The sequence below is a fragment of the Xenopus laevis genome, chromosome 3L (genome assembly GCF_017654675.1).
Source record: "Xenopus laevis strain J_2021 chromosome 3L, Xenopus_laevis_v10.1, whole genome shotgun sequence".
NCBI lineage: Eukaryota > Metazoa > Chordata > Amphibia > Anura > Pipidae > Xenopus > Xenopus laevis.
In genome coordinates, this window is record NC_054375.1 from 30,079,202 (window position 1) to 30,106,848 (window position 27,647).

At 39.4% G+C, this 27,647-nt stretch overlaps 1 protein-coding gene across 2 annotated transcripts in view; it reads left to right on the top strand.

Moving 5' to 3' along the window:
• Positions 1–27,647, top strand: part of slc25a48.L (solute carrier family 25 member 48 L homeolog) — a 91,761-nt gene that overhangs the window by 62,570 nt on the left and 1,544 nt on the right. Inside the window, exons 1-6 of one of the 2 annotated variants that reach the window (XM_041586073.1) lie at positions 8,926–9,168; positions 9,700–9,743; positions 16,586–16,657; positions 17,622–17,874; positions 18,959–19,189; positions 21,494–21,627. In XM_041586073.1, coding sequence (XP_041442007.1) covers positions 9,123–9,168; positions 9,700–9,743; positions 16,586–16,657; positions 17,622–17,874; positions 18,959–19,189; positions 21,494–21,627 — 780 coding nt within the window. In that variant the 5' untranslated portion in view covers positions 8,926–9,122. Of the gene's footprint in view, positions 1–8,925; positions 9,169–9,699; positions 9,744–16,585; positions 16,658–17,621; positions 17,875–18,958; positions 19,190–21,493; positions 21,628–27,647 lie in introns of those variants that run through there. The other variant, XM_018252021.2, reaches the window with a different exon arrangement.

Here is a 27,647-nt window from a genome sequence, read left to right on the forward strand (position 1 = left end):
GAAGGGTCACATATCAGTTTAATTGAGCACATCTATGATCATTAAGTTCCTGCCACTCAGATTAGTAGTACTAATACAGGTATGGGACCTGTTAACCAGAATGTGCCGTATCCTGGGGTTTTCCGAATAAGGGGCCTTTCCAGAAATCATATACAGCATATATATATATATATATATATATATATATATATATATATATATATATATATATATATATATATATATATATATATATATATATACTGTATATATATGGAAAATGCATAGGATAAACATTGAAGTGCACGCATAAGCGATATTCTGTACATCCGCGGTCTCCAACCTTTCTTTTCCAAGGGGCGGGGGCAGCGTGAACTGCGTGTGGTGCATAAATTTTGTATGTGCCGAATTGAATTAGGACAAACAAACATCAAATTTCGTTTGTATACATACATTATGCATACAGCTAAAAAATCCCTACACACACTCCCAAATGCTGTTTATGTATCACCATTTTTGGTTTTGGAACATGCTCCAAAACATTAAATTCAATTAAATTATAAGTATAAACAGCTTGTACATAAAGATGTGTACCTTGTAAAAATGATATGTCTACAGTTGATCGTGGGGTAGGGAGTTTACAATTAATACCCGTTATCCAGAAAGCTCCAAATTATGAAAAGGCTGTCTCCCATAGATCTATTTATATTTCTCTGTAATAATAAAACAGTACCTCAGAGCCGGGCCGCACTGGCCAGGTGCCCGAGGTGTGTATGCGCGAATTGACGCTAGTGCGAATTGACGATGACGCGCATCTACCCGCGCGCACATGTGTGAATTGATGCTTGCGTGCACTGAAGTGCAAAAAGCCTAGGAAAGAGGGGATCGGATAAGGGGTAGAAGGCGGTTAAGGTATGTACCTTACATAGCTGGGGCGCCACCCCAGCTTTGCGCCCTAGGTGCCTACCCTACTCTGCCTACCCCTAGTTTTGGCCCTGCAGTACCTTGTACTTGATCCAAACTAATCCTTTTTGGAAGCAAAACCAGCCTATTATGTTTATTTTATGTTATGTGATTTTGTAGATAGACTTAAGGTACAAAGATCAAAATTTCTGAAAGATCCATTATCCAGAAAACCCCAGTTCCCAGGCATTCTGGATAAGATGTCCCATACCTGTACACAGTCACCCACTCCTATGGTTCATCCCACATATAGGAATCTATGTGGACATCACAAAACACATTCACAGAAATCAGTGTTATGGGTGTCCACATGTATTTCAGCAAATGATAATTCTTTATATGGATCAAATGCTGAGCTGTTCAAACTGAATGGTTATGTCTCCTTGTGGCCCGACTTCGTCACTTGTTGGTAATGTTCTTTAAAAAAAAAAAAAACATACACTGTATATATATTTTACAATAAAACTTTTATTTAACTTTTAATAACTATTATAACTATAGAGGGCAGTGTCAGACTGGCCCGACGAGACACCAGGAAAATACCCGGTGGCCCCCAATATCCGGTGGGCCCCAACCCTTAATGGGCCCCCGCCAGGCCAGAACCCTCTTCAGATCCCGCCAGGCCAGAACCCTCTTCAGATCCCGCCAGGCCAGACCCCTCTTCAGATCTTCGGGGAAAAGTTTTTCTTAGGCGCCGCGCAGCACCTTCTGCGTAGTAGACAGTAGTCCCGGTGGGCCCCTGGCCCCCCAGTCCGACCCTGGTGCGTGTGACAGTTTGCGCACCAGCAGGACCTGTGTTTGCTGCCTCTGGCTGCATTGTGTACAATTTGCTGGTCTAAACGAGTGTAAGTAGGCGTGGCTTGTTCGCGGTGGGTGTAATTTTTACACCGCTCACTTCGCACCTGGCGTAACCTGTTTCTAATCTTAGGCTGTCGCTTGTGGGTGGGGCTTCGGTACTTTCAGGTAAGAGTTGGGTGTGGCTCTGCTGGGCAGTGGGAGAGGTGATGATGTTGGGTGCAGAGTTGCAGCCGGCGAACGAAAAATCGAATGCCGGCGAACAATTTTTTCTGACGCTGGTGAATTTTCGCGAATCGTGGGAATTTGCCACAAATTTGCGCCTGTCGAATAAATTCCATTAAATACCATGTTTGAATAAAAGTGATTTTACACTGTCAGTGATTCTCCTACATTGTAGTTCACACACATACACACAGAAGCTGCAGTACAGTATACGATGCCTGACGTTATAAAGGGTTTCTGTGAATACCCATGTATTCCTTGAAATAGAATTAGATGACATTATTTTTGGTTCCACTGAAAAGTTGGAGGTGGTCTCCACATGCCTGAGGTGCATATGTAGATGCATGGGTACTTTGTCTTTCTAAGAATTAACAAATGCAGGGCCACCATCAGAAACGTCAGGGTCGTATACAAGTTATTTATATTGGGCCCTCCCATGAACACAAGCATGTAGTGCTACCATTTTTGGTTATAACCCTTGTGTGTGCAATATAATCGGTTAAGGTTACTCTATAATAAGCAGCTCATAGAAAGAGTTCCATAAATTGATATGCTAATTAACAGTCAGTTTATTGGGGGTCAGTGGAATCTGCCCTTTGTTTAAATCCTACCCCATCTACCTGTCCCATCACAGTGTCCTCCCTGTCATTGTTTGATACACAATTACACATATGTTTGTACAAGTTTTTTCATATGTTTAGGGGCCCAATGAGCTTGTGGTGGGGCTCAATGACTAGTCATTCCACAGCTAAAAATGTCATGTATGAAATACGATTCGGATAACAAACTTCAAAAATGACGCAGGCAGACTTCTATGCAATTGCGTTCAATTTTAGCGAATTTTACCCAATTGTGCAGGTGCAATGGCCCTTTGTGAATGTAGTGCTGATGGAGTTCTGGGCAAAATGCTGTACTGTAGGGAAAACACACACCAATTGAGCTTGAAATTGCACTTTGTTCACTGTACCTAAGAATGTAAATGAACCCTTTAATCTCTTAAATTACTTTATTAATACCACAAAACATTTGGGCATTTGAAGAATTCTGCACCTATCAGACAAGAACTTTTTTTCTCTTTTCCACGTGTGTGTTTGCTGATTTGCTTTCCAAATAATGGGGAATTGGGATTTTCTGAACAGGCCCCAGTATCCTTATTGCTATGTAATAATACTGTAATAATAAAACTGTTATGTCTTGGAATTGCCACACTTATTTACCCGACACGCCAGGTTTTATGGAAACGATGAATAAACAGGTCTTTGTCAGATAATAAACAACACATCTATATTCTTCCATTCATTTGGGAACCCTGAAAAGTGGTAAGATGAAAGATAATAGAGGCTGTTTACTACAGCGAGTGCAGTCAGTTGCATGAAAAATCCCATTTATCAAAGGTGATTGTGTCAGCACAGGCCACTTGCACTTCCATTAGTTGTGCTCAGTGCCACTGCCTTCTGTTCCAAATTATACCTAGTTGCACCTACTGATGCAGGACAAGCCTAATACTATAGCACTGTTGCACTGAAAGAATAGGGTGCACACGTCATGCTGAATGCCATAACTTATGGTCCATAAGTGACACCAACTGGACTTTTTTTTAAAAATGTAGCTACAATGAGGCATTGTCTTCCTTTTTAATACAATGATAATGCTGAGAGAGGGGGGGAGGGAGATCATTCCCAACCGGTCTGTTCATGGCAATTAATCCACTCCTGTATACTTGTAGCCCTGCTTATAGAAATATGGTTAAAGCTATTTATGCAGCATTGTAACATCAATTTAATAACTTGTTCCAGGTCTATAAATCCATAGAAACGAACTGAATGATTGATTTCAAACAGCAATCCAGTATAGTCTTTCGGATCATTGATCACAATGGGTTGCTAGAACTAAAGCAAGCTTTATATCTTTGTTACATTACCTCTTAGCTTAAACTCTATTCACAGACACAGGGCTACACACTTGTCCACTGAATAAGAAATAGGATGCTAAAGAATAGTCCATGTGCCAGCGCAACTCCTGTACCCCCCCTATTTTTCTCTTCTTGGACCTGTTAGATGTTCTTTTACTCTATGCAGTGAGTTACAGTATTTCTTATTGTCCAGAGCGAAGCTTTTCAACTGAAGGCCGTCAAGGGACTCCTTTGAATGACAATCTTTTTTTATATAATCTGTTCCACAGATAGTTTATATCGGGTAATAGTGCCATGGGGTACCTGCTTGTGTTATTGTTCCCTGTGTAACCTTTTAAAGGGGGGGTATGTATTCTCAAAGATAATGCAATGAGCATATTAAAATGGCCTATGCATTTCAATAAATATTTTACCATCTTTTACCTTAAATCATACCTCCCCACATTTTGGAAATAAAAAGAGGGACAAAAAAGTTGCGCAGCGCTGCAAATGTTTTGACCACGCCCATTGTTGTGGTCACGCCCCCAAATTACCATGTTCATTTTACAAAATTTGGCAGGTTATGAAAGTTTGAACAGATTTCTGTGTTTTTCCCCCAGTTATTACAGTTTTGCTAATGAGGGTGAATTGCCCTTTAAGCTGTGAGTCGAACGTTTCCCAAGAGACCTGTTATCTGATATTGTTACAATTATTTGCTTTTGAAATTGTTACAAAAGTATCTTATCTGCTGCTGTGGCTGTTCTGGGCTCTCTGCCAAAAGCCAATTAAGTTAGAAACTTTGTTTCTTTTTCTGGCTGTTCAGTGCAGAGAAAATCGTGACTTTCCAGTACAAACGAGGGACTGCGGGTTGAGCTGTCAAAAGAGGGACTGCCCCTCTTGGGATATTTGGGAGGTATGCATTATATAACTTTTTTGTAATGGACTGTGTGCTCTCTCATGCAGAATCTGACAGCAATGAGCAAAATAAGAGGGTTCTAGCAGCAATAGAAATATGTTTTGCAAAAATCTATTACAGGTATAGGATCCATTATCCAGACACCTGTTATCCAGAAAACTCCAAATTATGGGAAGGCCATCTCCCATAGATTACATTATAAACAAATAATTCACATTTTTAAAAATGATTGTCTTTTTCACTTTTATAATAAAACAGTACCTTGTACTGTACTTTGAAAGCAAAACAATCCTATTGGGTTTACTTAATGCTTAAATTATCTGAAACATGTCTTGTAGTATTTGTACTACTAGTAGTTTGTCCGTATAATGACTCCCTGTATTAAATGCTGTTATTTGATTATTTACAGTAGGGTAACTAACATGGGGGCAGGGGGAGTGATTGCCCAGGGGATGTAGTTGTAGACAAACGACCAAAAACCCATTGTTTTATATTATGCTCCACCCTGACCTGCAGGTAGGTAAGAGAACCACATTCTTGTGCTATATATAATGTTTATAATCCCTCACAGTTGACATCAAGTAAAACTATTCATTTTTTTGAAGATACTTATGGACTCATTTGCAATGCATGGGCAACTTGCAAAAACTAGATGGTTTAAACCTATTTTTGCTGAGTATCTACAAGTGCAGGTCTTTACGTTTGCCTTTGCCTCCCCATTAAAGGGGTTGTTCACTTTTAAATTAAACTTTAGTATGGTGTAGACAGTGCTATTTGCAATTAGTTTTTATTTTGTAATATTTGTGGTTTTTGATTTATTAAGTATTTTATTCAGCAACTTTCCGGTTTGCAATTTCGGCAATCTGGTTGCTAGGGTCCAAATTACCTTAGCAACCATGCATTGATTTGAGGTTGGAATATGAATAGGAGAGGACCCGAATAGAAAAACAAGTAATAAAAGATGGCAATAACAATAAATGGGGCCTTACAGATCATTTGTTTTTTTAAGATGAGATCAGTGACCCCCATTTGAAAACTGTAAAGAGTCAGAAGAAGAGGGGAAATAATTAAAAAAAAAAACTATACAAAATAAAAAATTAAGACCAAATGAAAAGTTTAGAATTAGCTCCATTTCTGCCCATCCCCTAAGGTGCCACTCGAGGCATACAATGGCAAACAATTCATATAGGGTTGTGGTCGACTCTCAGAACTGCCCATTGTATTGAATCCAGTGCCAGGCAGAAGCTGCTCTCAAATGTCTATGTAAATGAGCACTAAGGGCACGGGTTTAGCACCCCTTATTGTTTTATCCCTTGCAGCTAAATCACTCCTGCAGTCTCCTCATATGGACATCAGTGTGCAACAAACTGTTTTTCTGTTGGCCAGGTTACCAAGCTCAGCTCAATTAGGCAGAGGTTTTTCTAACCTGCCTGTATAGTTCAATGGAGGAACAGCCAAGCAGACTGTCATGCTGTGAGGTTTAAAGGTGAAAATATGGAAGGCTCAGCTTTATTATATCAACAACTCATGTGCTCCACTCTGGCCTAACACAAAATTGCTGCCCCTGCCTGATCTCACCCTCCACAACAACCCAGCTTCTTTCCCTATCTCTAGCACTGCCATAATGGCCGCCACCCCTTTACTTCCTCCTTGGGTTATTTCCTCCAACTTTATTAACAACTTGATCAGCTTAACAAAATCTTACATCTCAAGTAGCTCATATTATCAAATATCTTAAGCTAGTTGAATTCACTTATTACTTCCCCTGACTATTTCAAATCCTGATTCTGGGTGTATGCACAGCCCACCAATGAATATTCACTAGTTCTCAGTTCACCCTGTTGGCAATATCATACTCTAGGCACCTGCTACTATGTACAGCACAGCCTGGTATTGAGTTTCCTCCATAAATAGGTCTTGTCTACAGTGAGAGGTTGGGATTCTTGCTCTGTGTGATGTAAAAATCTGACTTCTTAGTCCAAATGCAAAGGTAACATAAGGTCATTTTTACCAATGTTTATGTCTGAGTCCTCTTGTTTTCATTTTCAAGAACCGGGAGATGATCAAGGGTGAAACAGAACTCACCACAGTTCGCAAGCGGAAAATGTCATCGCTCTCTCCTTTTGCATGGGATTCTTAGAGGGATATTTATCTTTTTTGTAAATACACACTCAAAATGAACAATTCTTCAATATGTATAGTCTATTCAAATCTTTTAATGAATTGGTTGAACCACGGGGTGCTTTTTACTAAGCTGGAGACTTGGCAATGTTTTTACCCTACTCTTGTGCAGTTTACACACTGATGACTGCCTTTACAAAGCTGGAATAAAACAAATGCAATTGTAGCATTAAAGCTTGATTAGGGGATCAAAAGTTCCTAAAAATAGAGGATCTCCCACCTTCTTCTAAGTGATTGCTGGGGTCAGCTTTTAAATGGTTCACTTTTGAGTAAACTTTTAGGGGCATATTTATCAAGGGTCCAATATCGAATTGAAAAGACTTCGAAATTTGAAATCAAAAAGACCAACCGAAATTAAGTTGATGTTTTTTTCGGGTCAAATAGGTCCGTTTTCGAATAGGTCGAATTGGCCGAAGTTGAATCGTACGAATCGAGAATGGATATTGCATTTGATGGAATTCGAAGTTTTTCCCCAAAAAAATGGTTTTTAAAGTCCACCATTTGACTCCAAATAGGTTGTAGGAGGTTCCCCTTAGGCTAAAACAGCAATTCTGCAGGTTTTAGATGGTGAATGGTCAAAGTTGAAGAGACAGTACATGATAAATTTCGTTATTCGATTTTTTTTCAAATTAAAAATTCACCTTGACCTTTGTTAAATCTGCTCCTTAGTATGATGTACAGAGTGATATTTTGAGACAATTTGCAATTGGTTTTCTTTTTTTATTATTTGTGGTTTTAAGTTATTTAGCTTTTTATTCAACAGCTCTCCAGTTTGCAGTTTCAGCAATTTGTTTGCAAATTACCCTAGCAACATGCATTGATTTGAATAAGATATTGGAATATGAATATAATAAAATACAAAGTAATAAAAAGTAGCAATAACAATAAACATGTAGCCTTCAGAGCCGTTGTTTTTTAGATGAGGTCAGTGACCCCATTTGAACCTGGAAAGACTCCGAAGAAGGCAAATAATTAAAAAACTATAAAAAAATTAAAATAAATAACGGAGAAGAATTGAAAAGTTGCTTAGAATTGACTTGGGATAAAATGTTTATGCCCAATCTAATCCACCCCAGTGATTACAAGGTAGGGCTACTAACATGCCAGTTTGCCTATTGTCACCCATGTTTAGGGATAAAGTAGTTTGTTGGAGAGAACTTGGTAGGGAGGAATTAACTTTAGAAATGAATTGTCTGCCTTGCTTCCAGAATTTATCAATACATACCCTATAAACCACATACAAAATGTAATTTTTTTATACATTCATAGAAGCCCAGGTACGGTACTACAATAATCTAGCTATGGCTACACGTGACATATCTGAGCTGCGTGCAGTGCAAATTTGTAAGTACCGTATAGTACAGAAGCCAAGATTCTGAGTTGTGCCAAAGACGAGCAGAGTTTGGCTCCGGAGCTGTTCCTCGTAACTATTTACACTTCCATTGCCTAGAGCTTCATTCTTAATCATGGTAGTTAAATTACATTAAGAAAAGAAAATCAATATTAAATTAAAACAAGTAAAGTAGATCATAGTGTAGCATTTTCAATTGCATAAAACTGTAAGGATGTTAGCTAGATGCCAACGTGGAAGGAAAATAACGAGGGGAGTAACTATAGAGGAAGCAGACCCTGCGGCTGCAAGGGGGCCCATAAGGTACATGGGCCCAATAGACCCTAATTAATGAGCAATTTCAATATACAGTATATTGGTAAAACAGGGCAACCTCTGGATATATTGGGGGCCCTAAAATGAATTTGCTATGGGGCCCAGTAACATGTAGTAACGCCACTGATAATAGCTAGATGCCAGTGAAATCTAACTGGAGAAGGGTTGGGAGCTGACTCACCAAATGATTGTGAAGATATCAAATGAAGAGATTGCATTTCATCAAACCGCATACAATTAATGTATGAGAACGAACAAAATGACTGTGACATTTTCAAGAACCTGTTCCTCAACTTTAAAATCAATGGTCTTTATGTTTAAAAAAAAACTGATAGTTCCAAAGTAACAGAGCAAGTTTTCAGTTTTCAACAGTAAACCATTGCTGGCAGCAGAAAGTATTGCACATTACCTTTGGACTGAATGAAAACCAATACACCCTCAGCGGCAATGTAGCTGGCTCTAAACATAGCTGCAAACAGCAGAGACACAGCAAATCGATATAAAATATGGGAAGGATTCAGGCAGAGGACTTTGCGGCTGGATACCTAGGAGGTAAGGGTCTACGCTGTCTTCTTTAAGGTGGATTAATACAAGCCTTTGACTAAGACTTTTCTAAGATAAGTACTAGTCACCTAGATTCCCATTCAATATTTATTAATGTATATTGATAACATACAGGCTGATACATTAGATAGCTTTAAGAAGGGGTTGGATTGCTTTTTAGCAAGTGAGGGAATACAGGGTTATGGAAGATAGCTCATAGTACAAGTTGATCCAGGGACTAGTCCGATTGCCATTTTGTCACTCAGGAGGGAATTTTCCCCCTCTGAGGCATATTGGAAAGGCTTCAGATGGGTTTTTTTGCCTTCCTCTGGATCAACTAGCAGTTAGGCAGGTTATATATAGACTTAAAAGATTGAACTTGATGGACGTGTGTCTTTTTTCAGCCTAACTCACTATGTACTATTTGTATATTAAGGAGAGTTTTGCTGAGCAAGCAATAAAGTACAAAGCAGCAGCAGAGACATTTCCATTCCAATCTAATACATTTATGCTTAAAAAAGACTTTTATTTTGTCTGCAGGCGCTGCTAGTGTTATTGTAGGACACCCGCTGGACACAGTTAAGGTATACTTTCCCTGTTACATAAAGCATAAAGCATCTCAAGCTCCGCGTGTATTGTCTGAAGTTAACTGATTTTGGAAACTAAAATTAGACTTATATAATATTATAATATTTGTCAAATGGGTGCACAAGATCGTAAACTGCCTAAATAGTTCAAGAGGTTGTTCACCTTGAGTTAACTTTTAGTATGATGTAAGGAGTGATATTCTGAGACAAATTGCAATTGGTTTTCATTTTTTATTATTTATGTTGATTGAGTTATTAAGCTTTTTATTCAGCATCTCTCCAGTTTGTAATTTCAGCAATCGGCTTGCTAAAGTCCAAATTATTGGAATAAGAATAGAAGCGGGCCTGAATAGAAAGATGAATAATAAATAATAGGTAGCAATAACAATACATTTGTAGCTGTATAGACCATATGTTTTTAGATGGGGACCCCCCTTGGGGGGCACGTCATTGAAAAAAAAGCAATTGAAAAGTTGCTTAGAGCTGGCCGTTCTAAAACATTAAAAGTTAACTTTGTGAACCACCTCTTTAATAATGGTAAACATCTTTAGAAGTATTTAGAAGTATGCTATATATGATTTTAACACTTCGTGTAAAGTGGCAGATTATGATTAAATGAGCCTATGCGATAAAATACAGACTGCAGACAATAAAGGTATGTGAAATAGTATAGTAATGGCATGTTGTCAGAGGGAGGCTTAACTGGTGATGATGCACCAAGTGTAAATGGCTGTTGACAACCATGCCAGTATCAGGTTCCCCCTGTTGGCAAGATATAGAGAAGACAACTCCTGTATTTTTCCACTCATATGAAAATGAGATTAACCTTAATTTACCTTACCTACTAGTAACCTCCCTATGAGCCTGCCCATGGCTCTTTCCAAGCCTCCTCTCTTCTAAAACATACAGTAAATTAAAGGTTTACTCTGTTTTGTTTTCAAGCAGGGTTTACACTCTTTCTGAATTTAAATACACATTCAGGATACTATATTGGCACAGATCCTTATGCATATTATCACTTAATAACATATTTGCCCCAGTGCAATAACCCAACTATGCTCATTATTCTACCTGTATCAGACACATAAGATGATGAATGCTATTTACTGATGGGTAGTAGTGAGAGAATCTGTCCTGTTTTGCCTCGCTGAAACATTTGTGAAAGGCATTGGAGACAAATTGCAATTGTGTTTTATTATTTATAGTTTTTGTGATATTTAGCTTCATATTCAGAAGATTTCCAGTTTGCATGTTTAGCAATCTGGTTGCTAGGGTCCCTAGTAACCATGCATTGTGTAAAAAGAGAGACTGGAATATGACTAGGAGAGGGACTGAATAGAAACATGAGTTCCAAAGTGATGTTTGGCATCACTTTATTTCTAAGGGACAGGTGGAAGCTTTGTGCACCTTAGTACTATTGCACTTGAGTTCATGGTGTCCTTAAATGGCCCCCTTATTGTATTTTGTAACAAACATTATGTAACAATTATTACACTGCTTGCAGTTCACTGAAATATTTCTGAAAGTGGCAATAGCAACAGGAGCCAGAGTCAATAGACACAGCAAACTTGTCTGAAAACGTTGGTCACAAATCAGCCTGTTTTGATCTGCTCCCTCTGCAGTTGTTACAAATCCTCCATTCCTAGCTGATCTCCTATGTAATGCTGCTCAAGCGGGAAGCAGGGTGGGGGCATCTAGGGGTAACACTGTGTGTAGGGCCCATCTGAATTAAATGCAATGTAATATTTTTAATGCATCCCAAAGAGCAGTAGGAGGGTGGCACATGGGTGTCCCCTGGAAAGTTTTTCTGTCATTCAGACACTCTAGTTACAGCGAACAGTAATCACCAGTTATCCAACAGTGCTGTGCTTTGCAACTAGGGCTGGATTTTTAATTTGCAAGTTGTATCACCAGTTCCATGGCTGCAGGTTCTCCATGGTTGTACCTTAAACGGTGCAATACTGTACACCTGGTGGCTCAGGCACTTGAGACTATGGTTGGAGATTGCAGGCTTTAGCTGTGCTATTAAGCATGACATTTTGCACATTACTTTCCCACAAGGACATTAAGGTGTCATTTGCATGCCCCATTACATAACTGCCAGAGTAACAACTTCAATCCCTTATTCTTTGTTTAAGGGCCAGGGTTGCATTCCTACCAGGGCGGCAAAGGACCACTTTGGATCCATTGGTGCATGTGCATGATATCAGTGGAAGTGACGCCACAATGTACTGTATATGCTTGTGACGTGACTTTTACCCGATACCCCATAACCCTCCACCTCTGCCCCCAGATTTCATGGGAATATTTATGGTCGGCTGGGATTTTTTTGCAAATATCGTATTTACATCCATGGGCCTCCCTCTTAAAGCTGCCACCCTAGGTACAGGCCCTTGAGTGCCTATATGGTAAATATGTCCCTGTTGAGGCCACTTCTATATGTGTAGCATGAGGCTTGTAAACATCTTCTGTTTTAAGAAGGCTTTCAGTGTATTAACTATACAGATCAATTTCCTTACATTTTAAAGAGGCAAGGGTGATCCTGCTGCAGTTAGATAGTACCTTTTTAAATACATGACTGGATGATAATATAGGGTATCATGTGGGGCTGCCATTGGAGGGACTGGTAGGTGTCAGAGGAGGAGGAGGCGGCCAATCAAGAGACATATTTGTTGGTGATGAGGCATGGATAGAAGAAAATTTAGGTTCTGAAGGCAATTCTGGGTATCACTATGAAATGGTAAGAGGTCATTGATATTGTCCTTTTATGCAGACACTCATAGGAGTCATGGGTGGTACGTTGACTATAGTAAGTGAGTGGTTACTACTGCTGTCTTTCATGGCTATGGTCCAGAGTTCACTTCCAACCTGCGAACTACCTACAAGGAGCCTTATTGTGTCTTATTGTTTCCTCACTTTTGCCAAAAATATAAATGCGGTATATAGTTGGCTCCTAATGGAAAATTGAGTTTAGTGTGTAACAGGGTACTATATCAATTAAAAGATAGTGGTGGTCATTTATAAGGTTTGCACAGCACTTTTTTGTGAATCACAGTGGTATGCACACTGCACACAGATATTCACAAATGAGATGGGTGTTTGGATAAGAGTGTGGGGGTCGTGTGCATATATAGTATTAACATATCAGTGATTTAAATTTGGAGCTTGTTAAATTTTTTTAACTGCCACCAAAATTGTGGTTTAACTTGAACACATGGGGGGAATTCACTAAAGGGCGAATTTTCCCCCGGTGAACACTCCGCCACACTACGAACCACTTTGGCAGGCATAAATTCATTACCGCTATGCTAATTCACTAAAAGGAAAAGTTGCGTCTGGACAGCTGAACACTGGTGAAGCTTCGCTAGCATTAATTCGTCAGTGCAAGCATTTCTTAGAGATCTGTCGCTAGCGTTCAATTCTGCCTAAGAAACTTCGGTAGTACTCTTACACTTGAATTTGAATAGGGTGGGTACATATAGGTTGAATAGACGTCTTTATTAGAGATTTTGGTGCAAATGCTTGAAGTGGCCACTTATTATAACAAATGTCCAAGGAACCTGAATAAACACAAAAGAGATCCTCTAATGCCCTAGACATGAGCCCACCCTAAAACAAATGTAGCATGCCCCTCCAGTGTCGGACTGGCCCACCGGGATACCAGAAAAACTCCCGGTGGTTCCAGGTCTCAGTGGGCCCTTTTGCTTCTAATCATTTGGCGTATTTCATGGTCATTCCCTATTTCTTTATGGGGGAACATGCTAAATAATTGTAAGTATATATAAAATACTAGGAGAATAAAGACGTTGAGTGAGGAGAGGAGGAATAATAATTTGAAAGGTGGGCCCACGGTCTTAGGTTTTCTGGTGGGCCCCTGGCATCTCAGTCCGGCACTGTGCCCATCAAATTGGTTGAAAAAAAAATAACACTAAAATATTCAATAGTTTGGACTTTTGAAGGCAATCCCGCTTTAAAAAATTAAGACACCAGCATTTTTTACAACTTTAATGCATTTTCGGCATACAGGATATGATGTCACTGAAGTAAGATTGAGGAGCATGTAGCTTTGCCTGGTCTAAGGTGGCGAAGGAAACTAGTGAATTGGCGTCTACACATGTAAGTAAATTGGCCATGTCCCTATGGATGAGACTTCTGGTGAATTGTCACTAGCAACGGCCACTTCTGCCCCAGAGTGTGCACACATATATTCACAAATTTGTGATATTTAAAAAGCTATTTCAATTGAAGAAGTAGGAATGAATGTTGGAAGTTGGAAAGGCAAACCTGTCACACTGACAATAAATGTTTCATCCTGTGTTTATTTTAGCCTCGTGCAGTGCAGCAAAGATCATTGGGTGGAACTGCAGTTCTGGGCTTTGATTGGGTTTCTGACATTCACCGTTCAGTTGACATTTTGTCCTAAGGATCTGCCTGTTCTGCTTTAGTAAATATTGGTTTTTACAGAGTATCAGTCTCTGTGCAATATGTTTATGTATTTCCTGTAACTGCCAATGTTAATACAGGGGTTGCTCACCTTTGAGTTAAGTTTTAGTATGATATAGTCATATTATGTGAGAATTTGCAGTTGGTTTTTATTTTTTATTGTTTGTGGATTTTGCATCATTTAGATTTTTATTCCGGAAGCTCTGCAGTTTGCAATTTTGGCAAACGTGGTTGCTAGGGTCCAGATTACCTTAGTAACCATGCATTGATTTGAATGAGATCCTGAAATGTGAACAGGTGATAGCCTGAATAGAAACGTAAGTAATAAAAAGTAGCAATAGCTATAAATGTGTAGCCTTACAAAGCATTTTTTTTTAGATGAGGTTAGTGACCCCCACTTGAAAGCTGGAAAGACTAAAAAAAAGGCAAATCATTTAAAAACAATAAAAAATAATGAAAACCAGTTGAACAGTTGCTTAGAACTGGCTAAACACTGAAATTAAACCTAAAGGTGAACCACCCCTATAACTAATGGTGCAAGCAGACCCTGTCCCAAATGTGCCAGCAGCTCACTGCCTGAGAGATGGATTAATCATTCACTCTTTAAGTAGAAAATCAAGACAGAGCTAGGCTGAGGGCTGTAGCAGATAGTTTTTCATCTACAGACTTGTAAGTTTTTCATCTACAGACTTGTAAATCCATCTGCTTGAAATTAGAAATGCTGGTTTAGCATTAAAGGGCAGGGCTGCATTTTGTACCATTTTTTCCACCCAATGCGCCACAACCAGGCCCACCCCCACAACTCCACCACCGGATTTAGACAGCAAGGAATGGCGGCAATTGGGGTACAGTTTCTTTTATATTTTTTAGAAAATTACATTGTTATATAGGCACCTGAGGGCCTCCCATTTAAAGGAGAAGGAAAGGCTAAAATTAAGTAAGCTTTATCAGAAAGGCCTATATAAATACACCAGTAAATCCTCAAAGTAATTCTGCTCTGAGTCCTCTGTCAAAAGAAACACAGCATTTCTTTCCTTCTATTGTGTACTCATGGGCTTCTGTATCAGACTTCCTGTTTTCAGCTTAAACCTCCAGGGCAGGGCTTGGGCATGCTCAGTTTGCTCCTCTCCCCTCCGTGCTGTAATCTGAGCCCAGAGCTATCAGTGACCAAGTGAGACTCAGGCAGGAAGTGATGTCACACCAAGCTAATATGGCAGCTGCTATCCTAAACAAAGAGAGAGAGCTTCTACAGCTGTTTACTCGGTATGGTAAAGCATTCTGCAGAATAAATATAGATTTATAGCTTGCACTTTTGTGGCTAATCTATTGGCAATACGCTTCGGTCGCTTTCCTTCTCCTTTAAAGCTGCTGCCCCAGGCATTTGCGCTAGGGTGCCTATATTTAAATAGGGACGCGGCCCTGTTTTAGCAGTTATTTAATGTTAAGAGCCTCCTTTAACCATGTATATACTTCAACAGAACTCAAACATTTTAAAAATGCATAAATTCTGCCACTATGTGGAGCATGCAGTGAAACATAACACAAATTCTCTTCTAAAGTACTTGGAATACCACTTTGCTGCAAAGGCTAAATGGATAAAGGATTAACATAGATAAATTAAAGGACCCATTATCCAGAAACCTGTTATCCAGAAAGCTCTAAATTATGGCAGGGTCATCTCCCGTAGACTTTATTTTAATCAAATAATAAACAATTTTATGAAACAAAACAGAGCCTGGTACTTGGTCCCAACTGAGATACTGTAAATGAAATGCTTATTGATGGGAAAGCAATCCTGTGGGGTTTATTTAGTTTTTAAATTATTTTTTATCAGATTTAAAATAAGGATCCAAATTACCGAAAAAAGGAAAAGCCCCAGGTCCCAAACATTAAGGATAACCGGTCCCATACCTGTATATTTGGTGAAAGAGAATCACTCTTGTGGAAAATGTTTTGGCTTGTTTTGCTGGGAGAAAAAAAACTCCCAGTAGACAACATTGATCTGCCCATTGTCTTTAAATCTGCTTCTTCATGGCGCTCTGGAGAGACAGCTGAATGCAGGATTTCTGGCCTGAGCAACTGGGACAAAGAATATCTAGATGGTTCAAGTTTTTTTCTATATAATGAACAGCTGTAACATAGTGGAAAGGAGCTTCCCTCACAATGTAGGGAAGTGTGTTTGCTATTGAGAGCCTTAGAGCCTTCTAATGTTGCCTTCCCATTGATTCCAATGCATTTCCACAAAGTTTTCCTGTTACACAAAGTGCAACACTGCAATTTCATTCACTGCTAATCAAGGAAGCTTTAGATCCCCATCTTATATTATTCTACCAATGGTTGCTGTAAAAAAAATATATAAGTTGCTTTCATTTTTTTCTCTATATTGTGTTTTACAGGCTCGCCTACAAGTTGGAAAAGGTTATGGAAATACATTGAATTGCATTTTTACTATTTGCAAGAATGAAAATGTGAGTAGGATTCTTGCTAATGAATTAGGTGTATAACCTGACCTAGTTAACCACAAACTTCACTTTTTATTGCTTCATTCTTTCTCAAGCTATGAAAAATGGTGTATGTATGGATTGCAGAACATCTGCAAACTGTATGTACTAAATACTGAACTTTTATTAATGATATCATGGCCAGCCAGTTGTTAGATAATTGTGTTATTTATGTCAAAAGTAAGCATGCATAGCATCAGCAGGAACATAAGTTGCACACCAAATACTCTTTGTGATGTGCCTGTTGTTTACAACCAACCAATTATGCAGAAAGCTCTGAATTATGGAAAGGCCGTCTCCCATTTACTCCATTTTATCCAAATAATCCAAATTTTTAAAAATTATTTCCTTTTTCTATGTAATAATAAAACATTACCTTGTATTTGATCCAAACTAAGGTATTTGGAAGCAAAACCAGCCTATTGGGTTTATTTAATGTTTACATGATTTTCTAATGAAGATCCAAATTACAGAAATATTTGTTATCTGGAAATACCCCATTATGGATAACAGGTCCCATACATGTAACGTGTGTTTGGAACATGTGCATTATGAAAGCCATGCTGTATTGCAAATGTGCCCAAGTGGGACCCTGAGAGCACAGAAAATATGACACCCCCACATTTTGCAGCTAAATATTATAAGACTGGCTACAGCGTTCTGATTGGTGTTTCATATGTTGAGCCTTGAGGTTTATCTGCACCTTGGGTTTACATTGGAGAACAATTACATTCGAAAAAAATTTAGGGAGGTTCAAATAGTTGCTTCTCTGCAATATACATTTCTACAATTCATGTAAAATTGCTCTGCTGATTACTGTAAGTCCAGCGCATAAAGAACAGTTCTAGCCTAATTAAATTCAGGCTCAAGTTGCCCTTTAGTAAGCAATTAATCTTGCTTTTAATAAAAGTATATTTTGTTTTACTGTCAGGTCACCGGGTTCTTTAAAGGAATGTCTTTCCCACTGGCCAGCATTGCAGTCTACAACTCCGTGGTATTTGGTGTCTTCAGTAACACTCTGAGACTACTGAGCCAGTACCGGGGTAAAAGCACTTGCCAGTCGTCGGACCTATTTGACTTGACTGTTGCCAGCATGTTATCAGGGTCCCTTTCTGTAGGGATAGGAGGACCTGTTGACTTGGTAAAGATAAGACTGCAAATACAAACCCAAGAAATCATTACAGGTAGGAAGGAAACCATTCTTTAAAATCATGCATGTTATAATTATGTAAAGTAATATTCACTAATGTTTACTTTAAGTCAAAATTGTAAACTTTAAAGTAAAGGGAAGGTAAAGTTAATGGAAAATTGTTAGGCACCGCCCACACCACCACCATCTCAACAATCATTCTGTACTGCACATGAACCTTCCTAGAACTGGCAGAGGGGACACTAGGGAGAATACAAGAAGATGGTGTCATGACACTCTGGGGGTTATTTATTAAAGTCCCAATTCCAAAAACTCAAAAAATCTTAGTTTTTTGAATATAAAATCCAAATCTTTTGAAAAAAAAAAAAAAAAGCTTGAATTTCTGGCAAAAAATCCAAAACAAATCTGAGTTTTCGGGCGGAAAATCCAAAAAATATGTACGATTAGAATTTTCGTACATTTTTTTTTTTAAGTTTTTTTCCTGCACTGTAATTTTTCTGGAAAATGTATTGATAAATAAGGGGAAATAACCTGTGCGGAGAATATTTCAGAAAATAATGAGATATTTTAGGCTTTTTGATAAATAACCCCCTCTGTGTATGTTTTTTTGAGGAGAAGCACCAGCCTAGTATGTAAGCAACTAGGATCACTGGGGTGTGGCAGCTTTCCTTCTACTTTACGGTCAGATAAAGTAATTTACTTTCTATTGGAAGGCATGCCCTCTCTTATAGGCAACAGCAGGTACTCACTACCCCACCATACAGTTACATAGTTAAGTTGGTTTAAAAAGACCAAAGTCCATTGAATTCAACCCCTTCAAATGAACTCCAGTGGCACATACTTATACCGATCTATTTATGCACTCACATATGTAACTATAGTATATATACCAATATCTACACTAATTGTAGGTGTTAGTATCACAATAGCCTCAATATTATAAAATAAAGATTTTTTAAAAAAAATTGCTTGCCATGTATTAAATCTGTTTTTCTCAAATGGAAGCGAAAAAGTGTTGGAAGGTGGAAAAACTCCTTTAATCAACATTTTCTATTCCTTGCACATTTTTACTTTAACTATAACTTCTTGATAGTTTTTAAAAATCTTTTCATGTACAGGAAGAAGACCGTGGAATACAGTGTACAATGGTCCAATACATTGTATGAATTGTATCTTAAAGCAAGAAGGCATTGCAGGGATGTACCGTGGTGCTGGCGCTATGCTTCTTAGAGACATTCCTGGTTACTGTTTATACTTTATCCCTTACACCTTTCTATGTGAATGGATTACTTCAGACCAGCACAGAGCACCCAGTTCCTTTTGTGTTTGGATTGCTGGTGGGATGGCAGGTACAACTTCAATGACGGCAATAACATATTCATTTCAGATAAGCCTGTATTGTAAAGAGGCAATCATAAAAGATGCATACAAAATGTAAACATTATTTTAAAGGATAATTTGTGGTTGGTTTTCTTTTTCTTTTTAATGGTAAATGAAGGTGTAGTTCACTTTGTTTTTAGTATGATGTATAGAACAATTTGGAATTGGTCTTCATTTTTTGTTTTTTTAAATTTACGTTTGTGCTGTGCAACTGTCAGGCTTGGAATTTTAACAGCTATATGGCTGCCAGGGTTTAATAATCCTAGCAACAGGCATCAGTGATAAAATTTGACTGTAAGATGGTTAGTGGATGGACCAAGCAGAAAGATAATTGAAGAGTCTGCTACAGGGTTCAACATCATATATATGTAGAAGTAAAAGCATGAAAGAGCTTCCTATAATGTCAATATAATGCATTTTGTGGCAAATTTACTAAAAGGAGAATTTTTGCTTCGGGTAACTTTCCCAAACTTTGTGCAACTTCATCAGACGTTATTTTGCAGCAAATGCGCATATTGATCAAAATCCGAAGTTTCGTTTCGGCAGATGAATGCTGCCAATGTTTCGCTGGTGTATCTTTGTCAGCGTGAACATTTATGAATCAAGTGACTTTTCTCTAACGTTACTTTCTTTCCAGCAAAACATACTTACGCTTAGGTCAATTTAAAAATGGTGGGTAGATATAGGTCATATACAGTATATGTTTTTATAAGTGAGTGTTGGTAAAATTGCTGGAAATGGTCACTTATTATTAAAAAAGTCCAAGGAAGTAAACTAAATACAAAAGAGATCCTCTATTGTCCTAGACATGAGCCCACCCTAAAACATGTGGCATGAGCTTCAAATGGTTAAAAAAGTTTACAAAAAAAAAATTCAACCGTTGCAAGTTTTAAACATAATCCCACATTAAAATGTAAAAAAATGCAAGCGTTTTTTAATGATTTTTTTTGGCATACAGGATATGATGTCAATGACATAAGGTATAACCTTGTGAAACAGACTCTGGTAAAAAGGGTAACAGATTTGATCGCTCGTCTGAGTAAAAATTTGCCTGGTCGACACAGAGCAAAGCTTCGCAAGCGCAGCTTTTTTGCTATCGAATTGTCTGCTTCGCCTTTTAAATTGGCGATGTCCCTGCAAATTGTAATTTTGCCAAATTTCCCCAAAAAAAGCCTGCTTTGTTAATTAGTTAATCTGCCACAAATGTATTTCTACTGAAACACATACAGTATAATTAATCATACAATAAATAATGTAATCTTCATCATCTAGGATAATACACATAATTTTATTTTACTAATACCTAATTTTGTTCCCCTTCCATTTGTCAAATAGGAATTTTAAGGTTGAATGTATCAAAATAGTTTTTTTCCCTAGCTTTAGAATAGGCTGCAGATTCAGCCTTGACTATGTTTCCATTGTGTAGCAATCCAAAGTAGGGAAGAAGCACACCAATGGTGTGCTTCTTCCCTACTTTGTTGCAGTGTTGGGCTTGGAAGCGGCCTGGGATGTGGATGCACCCGGTAATGTGAAGTAAGTGGTGTGCGGCAAATTCAAAAGTATTTCCATTGTGTAGCCCGCTCTCTTCTTTGTTGCTATGTTGTATCATAGTGACATTAAAAAGTAGGACATTGACAGCTGAAAATGGTTTATAATGAAATCATGTAAATATTGTTGCAAGAACCATTCCCAAATTTTGCTCCTATAATGAGAAATACCCCCAAATTTAAACATAACAGATATGTTTGAATTGTTACAAATACAAATGGTTTTGAATCAAGCTAAAGCTTTTATATGGAATATGGAACATCCCCGTGCTATAATGCACCTATGTGTTATGAGTATAAACCACACTTTCATACTACCTATTTCTGTAAAAATAAATGGAAGGTAAAGCCCAGTTAAAATGGAGTATGTTTCCCCATTAAGATTGCCTGCTATTGTGACACCAGGTTAACCCCTTCCCCATGCTCCGACAGTACATGTTGCATTAATAGATGAAGAAGTGAAGAGAAACTGTTTGTTGTGCTGTTGGAGGTGCCATATAAGTGTGCAGTACCTGCAGGCTGATTGGTCACATACTGTCAAATATTGGCAAGTATATGGCCTCCTTAACATTCTGAAAGGGCATAGGGCATTTAAAGCTTTGGGCACTGACACTCTGATGAAAGAAAGAACTAACCTGGTGGGTGCTGACATGAAGATTGTCCAGTAAAAATTAAAAGCACAGATAGTATGATAACATTTTCTCTTTTTATTTTTTTCTACCCTAGGGGCATTATCCTGGGGGACAGCAACACCAATGGATGTAATAAAAAGTCGTCTTCAGGCAGATGGTGTTCATTCCGCTAAATATAAAGGGGTAGCAGACTGTATTTCACAAAGTTACCAGAATGAGGGTCTTAGGGTAAGTGTATTAATCATTCATTATTCTGTTTGCATGTACAGTATTTAACACACATGCACAAGAAAAAAAAACACTGTGTTGCATTCGGAATGCAAAACATTAGGGTTACCCTTTGCTCATGCCAAAACCGAACAGAAAGAGCGGCCAAATAGATGTGTGCCGTGGGACATTTTAACTTGTTTGTCACCAATTAATTACATTGTGAATAGATTACTAAGACCATTATTAAGAATAATGATACACATATAGTTAATTGAATAAATAACTTTATTAAGTAACTCTAAACCATACCTCTCAACATTTTGGAAGCAAAAAGAGGGACCAAAAATTGGGCACACGTACCACGGTGATTTTTGACCACGCCCATTTTAGCCCATTTCAGTTATTACAGTTTTGTTAATGAAGGTGAATTGCCCTTTACGCTGTGAGTCTAACTTCTCCCAATGGACCTGTTATCTAAATTGGCCATGTGTGTTACAATTAATTATTTGCTTATCTAAAAATTGTTACAAAGTATCTTATCTGGCTGTTCTGGGCTCTCTGCCAAAAGCCAATTAAGTTAGAAACACTATCTTTTTTTTGCTGTTCAGTGCAGAGAAAATCGGGACTTTCCAGTACAAACCTGTGACTGCGTGTTGAGCTGTCAAAAGCGGGACTGTCCCGCTGAAAACGGGACAGTTGGGAGGTATGCTATAAACAACAGTGCAAAATGCACTATGCAAACAGTGCAAAATTGAACTTTCATACAAAACAATAGTAGTATAGCATATTATTTGAGGTTTGTAACTAAAACTACAAAGTGCACAGATAAGGATACAATATCTTGGTAGCAAGATAAAAATGTAATACTGATTAGGGATGCACTGAATCCACTATTTTGGATTTGCCCAAACCCCCAAATCCTTGGCGAAAGATTTGGCCGAATACCGAACCGAATCCTAATTTGCATATGCAAATTAGGATTCCGATTCAATGCGACTTGGCAGAAGGATTCGGCCAAATCCGAATCCTGCTGGAAAAGGGTCGAATCCCAAACCGAATCCTGGATTTGGTGCATCCCTAATACTGATCTTTCTTTTTTTCAGTTTAGCTTGACAGACTTGAACTATACTAGTAGGCTTTTGAGAAAGTAGCTGGTTTAAGCTCCTGTATTTTAACGATATGAACATTTTATTGGAACAGATCACCCTGGTGCTCCGTATCTTCCTTGCTTTTACGATTTAATGAGGCCTTTAATGAGGGGCTGCTTGGTACGTTTTAGCACGGCATGGAGAGAAGTTGGAGGAGTGCTCCTGGTTTAAAAACTTTTGAACTAGTAGTATGCATTTTCACTAGCTTTACATTGACAGTGCTAGTGTTTCATAACGAAGTTTCGCTAGCATTAATTTCTGCCTAGTGAAACTTTGTTAGTCTTTTGCAGCGTTTTCTACAACTTTAATGCATTTCCAGCACACAGGATATGATATCACTGACATAAGATTGAGGAAGATGTAGCCTCGTTTTAGCAGTTCGTCTGGTCTGAGGTGGCGAAGTAAACTTTGGAAAAAGAGGTAACGTTCTGTAAAATTTGCATTTTAGGGAACTTGCAGTTACGGTCGTTCGCCAGAGTAAAAAGTCACCTGGCGATAGGGTGCGAACAAACGCTAGTGACGGTCTCGTTTGCTAGAGAATGGTCCTCTACGCCTGTTAGATGTCTCTGCGGATGGGATTTCTGCTGAATTAACGCTAGTGTTGGCCACTTTGCCCTTTAGTAAACCTGCCTCAATGCCTTATAATGACATGATGAGTTAATCTCAAGATAAGCATTATCAGGCCTGGATTTGTGGCGAGGCCACAAAGGCCCGGGCCTAGGGCCGCAAATTTTTAACGGCGGCCCAGCCCAGGCGCATCCTGAGGAGCACTGGGGACTCAAAATTCCCCAGTGTTCCCGTGCTTGACAGCACGCTTGCTGAGAATGCAGTTTTTCCTCATTGCTAGGACCATGTGATAGTGGGGGGGGGAGGCAGCAACCCTCTTCATGCTGAAAACACATTCTTATCTTCATGCTTTTAAAGTCTCGCTTCTGAAAACCAGACAATAATGTTGCTGCTCTGCCTGCCCCTTAAACCCATAGGCACTGCGCAGTTACATTGCTTCCCTGACTGTTGCGAGTGTTCCCAACTTCCCTACCTGCCTGTCTGCAATTCTACGTGCTATGGAACCGCAGATGGTTTCAAACCAGACTGTAACCAGGAAAACCGGACAGGTGGTAACCTTACAAAGCATACAAATATATATTTTCCTGAAAATTAAACAGAGTCCATCAGCTACAGTGTTTATTCAAAGCAGGCAAATGTGTTCGAAAAAGAGTATCTCTCATTTTATACATTAATAAGAGGATATTGCTGCAAATGGCTAAATTAGTGTCACTCGGCAATATAAAGTTTATCTGCTATTGCTTGTCATCTTGGTCTAAATCTGAATTTTCATTGATCTGGGGACCACAGTGAATCTCTTTGTTAAAAAGTGCAAAACTGTATGTAGCCCTGTTCTGCTACTACAGAAAATCTAGTACTGATGTAGGGAATCGGTGCAAAAGCATCGCCCTTATTCCTGTGATGGCAGAAACACAGAGCCTGTGTCTGTGTGCTGTAAGCTGTTGCCTAGCAACCAGCTAGTCAGTGATTTCAGTGCAACAGGAAGTGACACAGCAGCTAAGGAGTGGCAGGCAGGAAAAGGAAGACACATATACTGGCAAAAGAAGAGCCTGGCATAGAGAACCGCATGGTGGACAGAGAAGGAAGCCAGAGAGCTGCTGGTGGGCCCAGAGAGCTGAGAGGCTGCAGCAGAAGTATTCTGCTGAGACAGAGAGTGTGAAAGGAATCCATACTGGAGGAACAAACAGCAGGAGATTCCTATCTGAGCACCCAAAGGGGCTGGCAATCGCACTGTATGCCTGAATGTGCTGGATTTGCCTGGAGAGAGCTCTAAAGTTTTCCAAAGAGGATTTGTGAGTATCCTAGTTAAAGGGACAGTACCCAAAAGAGGCGCTGAAGAATAAAGAGACTGTGTATTAAAGCAGGGGTCCCCAACCTCTTTTGGACCAGGGACCAGTGCCAAATTTTTTTTTTCTTTCGAGGACCGAGGGGTGGGGTCGGGAATGGGGTCGTCGGGGGGGCAACAAATTTGGATGCGCTGGCGTCCAATTTGGCGCACCTCATTTTTCCCGCACTGGGCTCAGCGGCCCAGTGCGGTAGTATCCCCGGCCCACTTCTGGGGACCCCTGTATTAAAGGACTTTGCTTTTATTAGTTAGGCAGATAGTTTGGCGCTAGCAAGTTAGTTAAACTGGAACAATTGGTCAGCACTCACCCAAACCACAAATTTATCAAGCAGGTGCACGTGCGAGGTTGTCCACTCCAACCGGATAAGCAATGCAAGATGGAATCACAGCACCATGCAAATCGTGTATAATCTTAAAAAGCCTTTATTGGATTTTCTGGCTTGGATCTCAAACGAACAACGTTTTAGGCCTCTATAGCCTTTTGTCAAGTGCTAGCAAGTTAGTTAGTTAGGCCCTATTGCCACCAGTTAGGAGTGCTGCATGTACTAGTTGGCCATTTATTTTATACAAACCGTTATTTAGTTCAACCAATACTGTGTGTGTTATTACTGTATTCCTAGTGGGGCCAACCGTAGGTGCATTCCCACATCCCACTAGGTGGAGGCACTGCGCTTGTTAGTACCAGGCACCCAGTCTCTCCCAATACCACTGCAGAGTGGCTCAGGTTTGTCCCATGTCATCAGGTAAGCACCACACGTGGTGTGTAACACCGACAAAGGGGTGTCGAAAGAGTTACACTGATTTTCTTCCTTGTGGTGTTACAGGAGTCCTGTGTCTCCACTACAGGGGGAGATTAGGTAAACTATAATTTGGAGTGCCTCCACCTAGGCTCAAGACAGATTGGTCTGTGATACCCTGTGCAATCACAGACACAGAGGGAAGGTTTGCAGTACATTGTATCTTTAAATAACCATGATGCATACAGCCCGCCAGCCAGAAAAATTACATTTTTTGGATGTTTTCTTTTTAGAGTGGCATTGCCAGAAGCAATGTAAATTAATGGCGGTAAATCTGGCGTTCACATGTCGTAAAATAAAACCCACCTTGATAAATTCGCCATTTATTTTTACCCAGCATTTTATATCGCTTTTTCAGCAAATTTCATTTTACACAGCATAATAAATATGCCCCATAGTGTGTGTGAGTGTGATATGCACACTAGTTATGTGCAAGTTGACCCTAAACACTTGTCTTGAAATTTGGCCAACCATTGCAGGATAGGGTTGTGTTGTAACCAGAGGTGTACACAGAAGTAGCATAGACAGGGCACAGGTTTGGTGTGGGTCCTACATTGGCAACATTTTGTGGGTTAAGGTTTTGTGGGTTAGAGTTGGGTGCAGGTTGAGTTTTTCCTAACTAACACATCACTAACTGGGGTGCTGGAACAATGGCCCCCGCAGGTTACCAGGGGCAGCAATAAGCCTCTCCTGGTAAGTTTAAGAGACAAATTTCTGAAACATCTGCTTGTCTAGTGCAGCGAGGACAATTGTGCTTTCTATTGCCACTAGTGATAATACTGTTTCCATTGTTCACAGCCCAAGGTGAACGGGGGAGGGGGGGGGACTGGGGGCAGCAGCAGGAAAGGATAAAGCTGGCCATAGACGCAAAGATCTGATTGTACGAATCGAGGATTCATACGATTTTCGGACCGTGTGTGGAGAGTCCCGTCATTTTTCGTCTGGCGGAGATCGGTTGTTTGGTCGATCGGACAGGTTAAAAGATTTCTGTCGGCTGCTGATAATATCTCTTCATGTATTGCCGATCTGACGATTTTCAGTAGGAGACTGTCACTAGCTTTGGTTGGACATAACTTTCGTACGATTGCTGTCAGGGGCAGAACATTGGCTGATCTGTTATTTTCTACTTTATTTGATTGGAAGGGTTAGGGGCAGGTCGGGAGATGGGGAAGTCCGATCGTACGTTGCTCGTACGATCGGATCTTTGTGTCTGTGGCCAGCTTAAGGGATGAGAATTGACCCTGATCACAAGTGCACACTAATGTCAGACATGCCATTGATTTGAATGCCACTAGGTGGCAATAGCAAACCTCTTGATCCTGCTCTTCTTCGCTGCAAGTTCCCTACATATCGGAAAATATTATGGATGACGTATTAATTACACTGTTAGAAGTCACATCGAAGTTATTGCAGCATATAAAAGAACAGAAGCTGTGCCCAAAGAATGCAAACACATTCTCTAGCCACCTCACTCACCTTCTACGAACAAGGCTGAACCAGCAGTGTATTTCAGAGGCTGTTATACCAAAGACTGCTGCCCTGCTATGTAATATCAACTGTTATAATGGTAAAATCTCCATGCCAAACAGCATGGTAACAGTGTCTCCATGGCATCAATATCTTTGGAAACCATCCCCTCTGCTTCAATCTGTCAGCTGTTGCCATGGTATCAATTGATGGGCAATACAATTTCCATGACAACTGTCACAATGGGAGCAGCTGTCATCTACAGTATATGGCAACTGTTGCCAGAATAATATTGTCCATGTCAGCACAATACAGCTGGTAAAATCTCTGCAGCAACTCACCATGGCAACTATCTGCTTAAGTATCATTTGCATGTCATAGTCTAGTGACATTAGTTAATATCTTAGATAATCTCCATGGAAATCTTAGCTGTGGCAGCTGTCTCTCTAGAGGTCATAGTAACTATCTCCATGGAAATGTTTTGCATAGCAATAAAAACTATAATTCTTAGCACTTTATATTTCACGTTTAAAAAATGCGGAAACTATCATTTTTGTGCCACTTTTTCACTTCTACATGAGTGAATCTTTCTCTTTCGTAGCACAAAATACATTGAAGACAATGGGTGTTGTTTCATGGCAACCTTTTTGTGCACAAAATACAATGGGGTCAATTGGCATTTTTCTGGCACATTTCTAAATGCACATTTATTTC